Source organism: Melanostigma gelatinosum (assembly GCF_949748355.1).
Source record: "Melanostigma gelatinosum genome assembly, chromosome: 17".
In the NCBI taxonomy this organism is placed as follows: Eukaryota; Metazoa; Chordata; class Actinopteri; order Perciformes; family Zoarcidae; genus Melanostigma; species Melanostigma gelatinosum.
In genome coordinates this window covers 12,597,835-12,609,036 of record NC_136650.1, presented here as the reverse complement: position 1 = coordinate 12,609,036, position 11,202 = coordinate 12,597,835, and the positions used below count along the sequence as shown (strand labels likewise).

Sequence of the window (11,202 nt, the reverse complement as noted above, 5' to 3'; positions counted from 1 at the left end):
TGATCAGTGTTGTGCGTCTGCGCAAAGGCTGCTGCGCGCTGGACTGCCTCCACGTGACGGACAAGTCCTTGTAAGATTCAACGTCTGAATATAAAAACAGAAATAGCATGTGTTGTCCACGTGGTGGAAGGCATGAAAACTGTGATTTTATTTTATAAAATACAATTAAAAAAAACATATATCTGCAAAGGTTCACCTGAACTCCACATCTGAAATGGATACGTCCTGGATAAATGGTTGACAAGTCCCGCTCATAGACTGTATATAAGTATATATATATATATACTGTATGTATACAAGACCTCTGCCATTACAACAAAAAATGGTAGTAGGCCAAGTACAAATTAATTTGGTTGTAGATGCTCCTGTTAATCATGTACAGAAGTGGCTATGGAGTTTTCTGAGACCTAATTTGTCAGCTTAATATTGTTAAGATAAGTATTACCACACGTTATCTCCACTTTGTTTAGTCATATCACAATCCAAGAAATTTTGATTATTTTCAGCTGCTTCATTTTTTGGTTACAAAGTAATTATAGTATTTTCGATAGTCATTAAAGGCAGCATGTGTGTTTGTTTTGACAGCTCAGTCAGTATCACTCAGTGTCGCCCTCTTCTGGTGAGATGTATCTAACACATTAGTTCCAGCATTGACGTCTCACTGAACAGTTTTAGTGGAGTTGAATGATCATGAACTGATTCAGCTGTTTTTAATTTCTCAACAATCTCTGTCCATTATTATGAAATTAAATAAAGGATCCTACATGTCCATCTGGCAATGGGTTAAAAGTGCTTTCACTAGAGTTAAGGTTAATACCACTATTATAGAGACTGGCCAATGTTGGATTTTTAGACTGACGCCAATTAGTATAATAACATTTCTTTATTCATTAGTTCTAATAATATTTGAGAGATAAAAAGGACTGTATATCAGCAGACCCCTTTTTTAAGAATAGCAATTTTTCATGGAAAACATGTCAAAGTAAGAGCATCAAAACCATATGTATAAATGATACAATTAAAGTTATTTCCCACGTGTGCTGTAAAATAGGCCTATTGTAAACAGCATATGTACAATGCAGGACATTTAAAAATTGATAAATAGTTATTAGTAGTTTATAGTTGTTAATAGTCAGTACTTCACAAACTATGTAATGGCGACAAAATGTTTTGGGCATTTCTTTACTGATATTTTCTTGTTATTTATCAGATGTCATATAGACAGATACCAACATGAGCTGAATGGACATATCTAAGTGGATATATCTGCCCAGCTTATCGAGCATTTCTTGTAACCAACGATTATTCATAGTTTGGAAAAAGTTTTAATTTTGGAATTGTATGCTGGGGGTATAGTGAATTGATTGTTAATGCAGCTATTTATAAATTGCACTTCTTGAACTGAAGCATAAAATCGAATTTCCTGTTGTGAACCTTGAAGCACTTTAACTTTTTACTTTACTTTATATGTTGTTGCATCATTGAATATATTAAAGGAAACAGCAATATACCCATTTAAAATAACTATCAGAGCTTTCATTTTGTCATAATTGATTGTCTATTCCTGTAATATGTACGGCAGGGCCATGAGCATGACTGTACTGCATGAATCCATTTCGTCAATTCGCTATGTCTCTGTAAAGAAGGCCAGCCAGCTCAGGCACTTTAAAATATCTGTGTCAGAGTTCTTTCATATAGGAATTTCCTTGTTGTTTAGACTCCACGGTTTTCTAGGCCACATTGTTTTGTGAACACAGTGTCCCTCAGAGTAACTGTCATAAAACAAAGATAAGAGCCATAGGAGAGCCAAACAGCTATGCAGCGAGTTGCTCCAGTGTCACAGAAATACAAGTCATACGACTAAGCTGCAGGCTGAGATTTTCATTCACTGCTGCACTGAACTCCTGACCACCATGCTTTATGAGATAAATTCCTCAAAATGAATTTCTTCCCATTAAACTGATGTGCACGAAACATTCAATTATCACAGTTGACAAAGTTTTCTTCAGGACAAAAAAAATAAAAATATTCAGACAGCTTTTGAATCTTAATAATCCCCCAGATTCCATGAGCACGAACAAAACATCCACAACCTAAACAGCAATATATTTTGTATCTTTTGTCGTTACTGTGTTGTAAAGGTTTGTGAGTGTTTTTAAAATCAATTAAATCTCCATAGAGATCCAGAAAAAGGTGTATTGCTGAGTTCGGCATGGTTGTAAAAACCATGAAAATATGTAATTAACTGAGATTGTTGCAATTTTAAGGGTTTTGACCTCATAATTTTGCAGCCATAAGGCCTAAATGCACTCACGACTGTCGCCAATGCTCATAAATGCTGTCTGAAAAAAAGAATCTGGGTTGAAAATGAAAACATGCCTTTGTATTCACTAAATGTAAAGATGTCGATGAAAAGCTCTTCATAATTCATAGAATTAACATCATGGTGGGCGTAGGGCCATGTTATCAGAGAGGAAACAGTTATTGACAGCATGTGACTTAAAACAATGCCATATTTTTGCATTCTCAGACAGACTTGGAAAGAAGATTAAACAAGGAAAATACAATTGCCCTCAACATCCATGAATGCCCAAATGTCTTCAAAGAATGCTTAGTCGTGTTGACATTTGATTAAAATATATAATACATTTATAAAATGTGATGCAGGGCTAAAGATTAAACTATCCAACTGTAAATAAAGTAGTTAAAATAAGCTCCACCTTAACTAGCTGTAACATTAAACTGCTTCTTATGTTAAATTGGTTTATGTTTGTACACACTGATACATCTTACAATTGTGTATCTATTCTGTGTTGGAAGAACTTGTGTCTTTTATTCATATATAGTAGTTTGTTGTTAATTATTTGGATACCCATTAGTTGTTACCAGACCAACAGCTTCTCAGCTATCCTTAAAAAAAAAATGTAACTCTCTTCTATCTCTGAATTGTCCCACGACAACAAGAGCAAGGGTCAGATTGACTGAAACGAGTGGCCATCTACAGAAACTTTACGGTTATGTAACCTGAACAAACATCACAAATCTACGGCGGCCTGTGAGATCTTCGGAAATACATATTTGGTATGTTGTTAAAAATGCAGGGAGCTCATTGGTGGAACTGAACGTTAGGCCCCGCCCATGGCGGTTCATCGCTCTCCCCACTTCCTCCACTGACTCGGCTCCAGTCATCCTCCACCCATCAACCGACAGAGAAGACACGCTCAACGCTCGTCCGTCATCCAGACATATGGCACAAACCGCCCTCTTTCTTTCCTTTATCGTTGTGCCCACTTCTCTTTAAAAATTCCGCCGAAAAAGAGAAGACGATTTTCCAAAACATTCTGGCCGTTATCTCACGTAAGTAACGCGTAATACTTGTGTTGAGTTTCTTGTATTCAGCAGGCGGACGTAACATGGCGGGCTGGTCGTTCTGCCTCCTAGCCACACAGGACACACCGATTCATTGAATTCTGTGTTTATGAGATGTAATAACCTTACATTTAAAGACATTAGCAAACAGCACGCGATCTTATCACCTGTAGTGTATAGTGTATTCCAGTTTAGTGCCGGTGTTGGTGTTTATTTGGCTGTTATTAACAAAATGCGGCGCTAACATGAGCTTCTTCCTTCGACGTGCTCTCTAGCTGCCAATCGCGTCTCAGCCGCGTCTCCTCGCGATTATGTTTCCTATGTTAAATGTGTAAATATTAATAACAAGTATAATAGGGTTTCGTGTTTGTTTATGTTGACGCATTGCAATACAACTATTGAATTGGTCAAGTTATGTCCATATTTGCATTATCACAACACACTCGCGTGTTTTATTAATAGACAATTACTGCACGCTGTGGACGAATAGTGAGTTACAAACAGCAGGCTGAGATAGTATTTATAGTCAGGGTTGTTATACTGGGTGTTTATTGGGTTAAATACAGAAGCCACGTAACCCGGCGCGAGAGTTGCTTCATGGAGCGATAGTGCCGGTGAAATCATCACAACAAACCCGTAGAGAGTAGCGGGGAAGTTTGCAGTGATTAAGACGAGCCAAGGACATTGCATTTCATGTGATTTTTATCTTGTGATAAACACTCGGTTCTTCCTATGTATTTATATGCGTTATGTGTGTTTGTCCCTCAGGGCTCCCCTGTCTCTGCACAGGTGTATGAGCGCTACCCAGGGGGCCTAGGGGCGGCTCTCTACCGGGAGCACTTTGACTTCAACGCTGAGCCACCTTGGGATCCTAGCTGATAGCGGGACAGGTCCATCTCCTGACTTGTCCATGTGAGTGACTCTCGGTGTGTCTTGTACACAACCAAGACGCATGTTGGCTTGCACATACATGCGTATACACCGGTAACAAAGTCCAGGAGCATTGTGTTCTGGGGTGGAATTAGGCACACAAACCATGATGTGAGTGAACACATGTTTGTGTGTTTTTGAGAAAGTCAATAGATTAAGGTAGAAGCTCAATAAGGTGTCTGGATTTTACACATTTACAAATTACATAAGAATAAATGCAGGGGTGATAAAACAGAGATCATAGGATATGTGTGTCCAAAAGCACAACAGACTTACTGTACAGTGTAGCTGTTGATTTTAAACATGGAAATGCATCCAGGTAGAAAGTCATGTTTTTCTTTTCTCTCCCCCTCCTTTTCCAGTTTGTTGCATACCAGCAGGACCCCATTGGCTCAGTCGTGACCCCTTGACTTGCTTATCTGTTCTTTATGATTGTCGGCTTAGCGGAATACGGTTGAGATGAAAGGATTCGTTGACAAACCCAGCTACATCGTTGAACTCCTGGAGGGAGGAGTGACCCTTGACGATGTCATTGACGGACACATCTGTGAGCAGGCCCTGGTCAGTTCAGCTTGCGTGCCTTTTTAATGGCTTCAGTTTTTGGAAATTTCCAAAATGCTTCAAATTGCTGTAATGACACTGTCATTAGCACTGAGCATGTTTTCTTTTGTCCCCTTGACGATTGGTGTGATTTTAGTTGCTATTTGTACTCAGTGCAGCCTTCACCTCCTTATGTTCCCAGGTGGAGAAGAGTGCGTTTGTGGTGGGAGACCTCGGTGCTCTGATGCGGCAGCATGTGTGCTGGCAGAGTGCAGTGCCACGGCTGCAGCCCTACTACCCAGTCAAGTGCAACAGCAGCCCTGCAGTCATCGAGGTGCTGGCCTCCTTGGGCCTGGGCTTCATTTGTGCCAACAAGGTAAACTTTAAAGAATCAAATTCAGGTAGCTTTATTTTATTTTATTTTTTCAAACTGCATCCTCTTATGCAAGCACGTGACATTTTGGGGCAATTACATTATCAGCACTCAATTGATTACTAGTCAGTGGATGACTGCAACACACTTGGTACCCTTTTGCTTGTTTTGATGGCGCTTTTAGACTTTGTAGCGTTAGTTTCTCTAACGTGTCCTCTTTCCTGCAGACTGAAGTAAGCCTGGTGCTGGAGCACGGCGTGCCACCAGAAAACATCATTCTGTCAGGCGTTTGCAAGCAGCTGGCACACATCAAGCACGCAGCCAAGAACAACATCCAACATCTCGTGTGCGAAAATGAGGCAGAGTTGTCAAAGATTTCACGCCTGCACCCTGGTGCAAAGTAAGTGATCCAATCCTGGAGCTACTTTTTAAACCTTGTGAATTTCTGCAAAACTGAAGACTTTGTCAATCTGATGTTACTCCAACATTAGGTTGACAGAGACTGACAATTAACACAAGATTGGGAAAGTCGTTCGTGTCAAAAACCGACTTACTTTGCGGAGATGGATGTTTCATTCATGTTTTGTATCTTGTAGATTGCTGCTGCAGTTGACCACCGAGGCCCACGCAGCTGAAACCAGCATGGCCTTTGGCTTTTCTCTGAAGAGCTGCCGGCACATGCTGGAAGCAGCCAAGGAACTTGGAGTCCAGGTGGTGGGGGTGACTTTTCACATCCCCAGCTCCTGCCAAGACCTGCAACAGGCCTATACCCATGCACTGTCGGATGCCCGCGTTGTGTTTGACATGGGGGTACGTACTTTCTGGAAAATATATAAACATAAAATGAATAGTTCGCAGGAATTCAGAAGATACGTGTCAACTCAAGACTTTCTGATTACTTAAAGGCCCTTTTATCCATTGTAGGTTATTTATTTTGCATTGAGGGTAACAACTGATTGTTTGCTGTTTCTGTTCAGGTGGATCTGGGCTTCAACATGAACATCCTGGACATTGGTGGTGGATTTACTGGCTCAGAGGTTCAGCTCAAACAGGTACGGTAAACGTATTTTGGGGATGCATTAATCAAACTGTCAAATAGCTATGTACATGTGCAGCAAAGAAGAGGCCCGAAACATAAAAGATAACTGATGAACACACAAGTGAAAATACAACACTTGGATAGATTACACCATTTCAGGCTACTTTATTTTCTTTGGCCATCAACATATTGTTTACCCAAATTACTTTTCATTCATCTAGCTAGGCTAGGTAGCTAATAGCTAAGTTCCTGCAAATGTTTTGTTTTTATTTGGAAACACCCTCTGAATGCATATTTACTGTAACTGTGTGTGTGTGTGTGTGTGTGTGTGTGTGTGTGTGTGTGGGTGCGCGTGTGTGCACAGGTTGAGTCTGCAGTCAGACCGCTGCTAGATGCTTACTTCCCCCCGCTGTCCGGTGTGCAAGTGTTGGCCCAGCCAGGCAGCTTCTACGTGGCCACGGCGTTCAGCCTGGCTGTCAACGTGATCGGCAAAAAGGTGATGAACCGTCACTGGGACAGCCTCACTCAAGGTGAGTTACTTACGTCTCTGAGGATGTGTTAATCCTGTGTAAGTCTGTTAAATCTGACTATCATACATACATCTGTCTCTGGACTCTGACTGTGAGATTTAGAAAAGACAGAATGGTTCGTGTTCTCATATTTGTTGTATAAGATTTCTGTTGCATAATCGCAGCAAAACCATCAGTGGTCAAGTCCTCCATTGCTAGATAATACCCCATGTTCTATATTTCTGACATCACTGCATTCACACAGGTGTGAACAATGACGATGCAGAGTTCCTGTACTACATGAATGAGGGCGTTTATGGCCCATTCAGCCGCAAGCTGCTGGGAAACTGCATCACTGCCCCGTCAGTGCGCAAGGTTAGTAGACCTCCACCCACGAGAGTCGACCCCGTTCAGGGCTGAATGAAGAATCTGAGAGCAGCGCTAGTTGAATAGGAAGAGGGCGTCATGCATTTTTAAGTAACACTTCTGATTGTTTCCTCTCTGCAGCATGCGCTGTGTGCTGAGGAGGAGGTGTTTCCCAGCAGCCTGTGGGGCCCGTCACTGGACCAGCTGGACCAGGTTGTGGAGCGCTGCCTGCTGCCTGAGCTCAGTGTGGGAGACTGGCTCTGCTTCCCCAACATGGGAGTGTGTGGCCTGGAGGAGTTCAGCTGCCTCTCCAGCTCCCCCCAGCTGCCCGTCTACTACACTGTCTCCACTTGTGACTGGTGAGCATGGAGTGAGTTAGCCTGTGAAGCCTGTGAACTGATACCGATGCAGTGAGAACATGTTGCGTTTACGAGGAACTCATTCTGACGCTTGGTGTTGCCCACAGGTACGACATGCAGGGGGCCGGTGTGGCACTGGACAGCGCCATGAAGAATTTCTCCACGGTCCGGTACAGTGTGTAGCTGCCCTCTGCCCCTGTTCCGTATGATAATGCACAGATCCCCCCCTTAGCCTCTGCTTTCACCATGTGAGAAGAGGGGTCCGCGAGCTCTTTGGGACAAGGGGCTCAATGTGGTCAACATTCCAGCCACCGTGGGGAAAAAAAGCAGTGTCCTATTATTTCTTCCAGGAATTGGACTTTTTTTACCTCCTAGAAATGGGAAACAATTGGTAGTTTGATACCTCAATTGTCTAAAATTTGATCTGGAAGATAATCTTCTCATTCTCGCTCCTCGCTCTAACGGACTGTAAAAATGTGTCCGCTAAAAGAACTCCGGCTCAAATGACAATATGCAACAAAATGGACAACTCTTTGGAGATGGGGACCCCCCACCCCCACCCCATCCCTCCCTCCCTCCAACATGTTGTGGGTGGTTTGTTTCCTATATCAAATCCAGTTTACAAAATGTACAATTGATTTAAATCATGTTCTCTAATGATTACCTGTTGACAGTCATGTCTGTTCAACACCAACACATTTTGTCTGTAGGTGATTTTTGAAGTGTTTCAAAGAACCAATGTGTGGATTCTATACTTCAGACCCCTCACTTTGCATAGTTTTAACTGAAATCATGACAATTATGTAACCTATTTCTTTGTTGCAGCTCACCTCGATGCGTTTTTATTTATTGGATTCAGATAATGCTGGGGCAAATTGAAAGCTCCATCTTCAAGTGTGTTTTGCCCAGGTATTATACTGTGGACCATCTAACAGTGTTTTCCGGATAAGATATTTATGTGTTTTTCAACGCTACATGGATTTAAGTGTGCTGTGATTGCCATGTGTGACCTCAGTGGTTTCCCTTTACTCTAAAGGCATGAAGGAATTGCTGTGGGAGATTCTCTCTTGGCTGAGCTGTAGTTTGAATACAGAGAAGCTGCAGACCCCTTAATGCACCCCTTGCCTCTAATCGAGACAGGTTAATCTGGTTTTAAATGCACACCGTCTTTTGTAGGTTAATAAATAAGTACTGTGACATTTAGCACCGCAGCTCTGATTTTTCAGATCTTCATATTAGAATCCCGTCATGGGGTTGGTCCTTGTTTTTTACAGGATCTGAAAAAGCAGCAAAGGAGCTATTTCTCAAACGTAAAACGATCTGTATGTGGCAGATGTGGACCTAACGTGTCTATCTCTCACATGAAAGGCATGCTAGCTGTACACAGACCTCTCTGAGGCAGTGCAAATGACAAATAATAAACTTCCTCATGCCTCTCTAAAGTTGTGAAGGACATAATGCATAGTCTCTTGTACAGCTAAATGTCTCATGTCTGATAAAAATTAAAGGTGTTGTTACTGAACTGCAGTTTTTAAAGAATCCTGCCCTTGTGTGTTATAAATGACTAATGTATTAATTACTTGCTTGTCTAAGGCACTAATGGACCATAGCCTGTTTTTGACTGTAAATTGTGCTTGTTAAAGTAATGAAAGTGATTAATTTAATACATTTCTGACTGAAATCATTTATCTTTTGTACGTGTGATCTTTGGTGCAGCGAACAGTTGTCGAGTTCTACACAAAATCTTGACTTTTTAACTGGCTGACATCATTTAAAACCCATGTGTTTTTGATCTGCTCGGGTGTGTATTCTGATTGTACAGTAGTCGAATGTCCTGGAAACCATTTAATCTAAATTTGGGGCTGCGTAGCCTCAGAATGTTGCAGCAGAGAAAGAGATCTCCTTTATGGCTGAACACTTTAACTACAGTCTCATGATAAGTATTCAGCATCTACAATATGGCTCACCCTCTTGCTACTGTACATTACAGTATCTGATTTTATATGGTTCTGAAGCCTGTTTTCAAAAGAACCCGACATTTTTAAATTAAATAATTAAAAGGCATTTGGAGGTGGAAATCCATATCCGGTTGCCAGGATGACCTGCTGGGCTCAAGAGGAATTGGATCAGAATTGAATCGTAGATATTGAATCAATAATTTCCATTAATGCTTGGAAATATCCTGTTATGTCCTGTCTGTCCCTGAACAACACACTCGTCTGTTGCTTGTGTAGCTTCCAGTAGGATCCTTAAAGCGTGATGTAGTGCTGATTTTTAAATAATATATATGCCATATATTGAGGAGGCAGCTTTAGTCGTTGCTCACTCGGCGCTTTAACGTTGTTAAAATACCAAGGGCAGATTGATGTGCACACGTCTCATTTTAAACTATTGATTGCCTCGGCTTCTCAATGAATTACAGCCACAGAAACATTTCCTTGGTGTTGTATGTGAGAGCGTCTGAGAGGAGCCATTATAGCTCTCATTAAGTGTTGCATGTTAACGTGTTTATTAGAGGAGATGAAATGTTAATTACATTAGAAATAAGATGAATAGATCAGTGAAGAGTTTTGCATATTTTGCCACTCGCTGCATATCACCCTGGTGAAAAAGTGCTGAGTAGACTGTGTATAGAAGGAAGGGTCATGGTGCATTTGATAGTGGCGGATAATGATGTTAATCAAATAGCAGACGACTGATTATTCTGTCAAGAACAAAGCACACACAACACTCCACTGCAGAGCATCACAAAGACAAATAGACTTTTTACAAGGTCACAACACAGACAGGGTCGATTTGAAACGACTTCAGGAGCAACTAGATTCACTACGACTGAGCAAACATGACTGACCTCCAAGTGGTTGATTCTGATCTTACCATTGGGGAATTCTGCAGTGCTATCAGCTTGAAATACTGTTTTAGTTGAAGCTGCAGCCCTTTTGAATGTTGACATGTTACTATCTCGTGTTCAAATCACCCTGGTTTGCATTGCCTGACCAGGGGGCACAATGGTTTAATCTCGTCAGTCAACATGTAAATTAGGTTGTTACGTCACTTTAACACCAAACTGCTACATGCAACAGAACTTGTGGTCAAGTTTAGATTTGACAGATGAAGGGAATTGTAATGGAAAATGACAGCGTATTGGTGCGGATGAAGCACTGTATTAACATCTGGACTTCTGATACTTTAAAATAGCTCATAAAATGATTCAGGAGTCAAAAATTGTACAGAAGATTGGTAACCCAAGAAATTGTGGTTTACGAGTACACCAAAGACGCTTTAGACTGGAGTAACGTCACATTGTTGCTTCGATGAATTGTCGATTTGTCACCAAGCTAACTGACCTTTCTTCGTAAAAGTTTATTGGTAGGCCGTAATTCAGACTTTGGTTTTGCTCAATTTCTGCGAGACGTTTATAAATTGGTAAGGTCGAACATAAGATTGTTCGACCATTTTTACAAGTATCGACTTTTACAAGACCGTATCACTAAGCATAAAAATGTAAAATTAAGCTTCGCTATTGGCATACATTACTATGCAACGGTAGCTAGACATTTCGATTTTATTGTAATTCTTTAAAAAATTTAAAAAGTCCTATAACTTTATGCTATGCTAGCTAAAAGACATGTGAACTATCAATTTCCACTTACTCCACTGTCAAAATGGTGGTTCAATTTAATTGGCTAGAAAAAGTAGCATGATATGACGTCACAT

General features: G+C 41.0%; 1 protein-coding gene across 3 annotated transcripts; it reads left to right on the top strand.

Annotated features, from left to right (window-relative positions):
* Nucleotides 1-3,203: 3,203 nt before the first annotated feature.
* azin1b (antizyme inhibitor 1b) lies at nucleotides 3,204-9,171 on the top strand. Of its 3 annotated transcripts, none has more exons than XM_079288616.1 (11): nucleotides 3,204-3,357; nucleotides 4,138-4,281; nucleotides 4,744-4,860; nucleotides 5,042-5,215; nucleotides 5,440-5,612; nucleotides 5,809-6,022; nucleotides 6,190-6,264; nucleotides 6,616-6,781; nucleotides 7,026-7,135; nucleotides 7,268-7,485; nucleotides 7,593-9,171. In XM_079288616.1, exons 3-11 carry the CDS (start codon nucleotides 4,759-4,761, stop codon nucleotides 7,666-7,668), a joined length of 1,308 nt encoding a protein of 435 aa, XP_079144742.1. In that variant the 5' UTR covers nucleotides 3,204-3,357; nucleotides 4,138-4,281; nucleotides 4,744-4,758; the 3' UTR covers nucleotides 7,669-9,171. The 3 variants fall into 3 exon arrangements, with proteins under 3 accessions (XP_079144742.1, XP_079144741.1, XP_079144743.1); XM_079288615.1 differs by having other exon boundaries at nucleotides 4,662-4,860; XM_079288617.1 differs by having other exon boundaries at nucleotides 4,662-4,860; nucleotides 7,268-7,496.
* The last annotated feature ends 2,031 nt before the right edge of the window (nucleotides 9,172-11,202 follow it).

Excerpts from the sequence above, each read along its gene's own strand:
- azin1b (XM_079288616.1), top strand. The coding sequence starts at position 4,759 with ATGAAAGGATTCGTTGACAAACCCAGCTACATCGTTGAACTCCTGGAG. Across the intron at positions 7,136-7,267 it reads CTGCCCCGTCAGTGCGCAAG|CATGCGCTGTGTGCTGAGGA; the intron begins GTTAGTAGACCT and ends TCCTCTCTGCAG. Across the intron at positions 7,486-7,592 it reads ACTGTCTCCACTTGTGACTG|GTACGACATGCAGGGGGCCG; the intron begins GTGAGCATGGAG and ends TGTTGCCCACAG.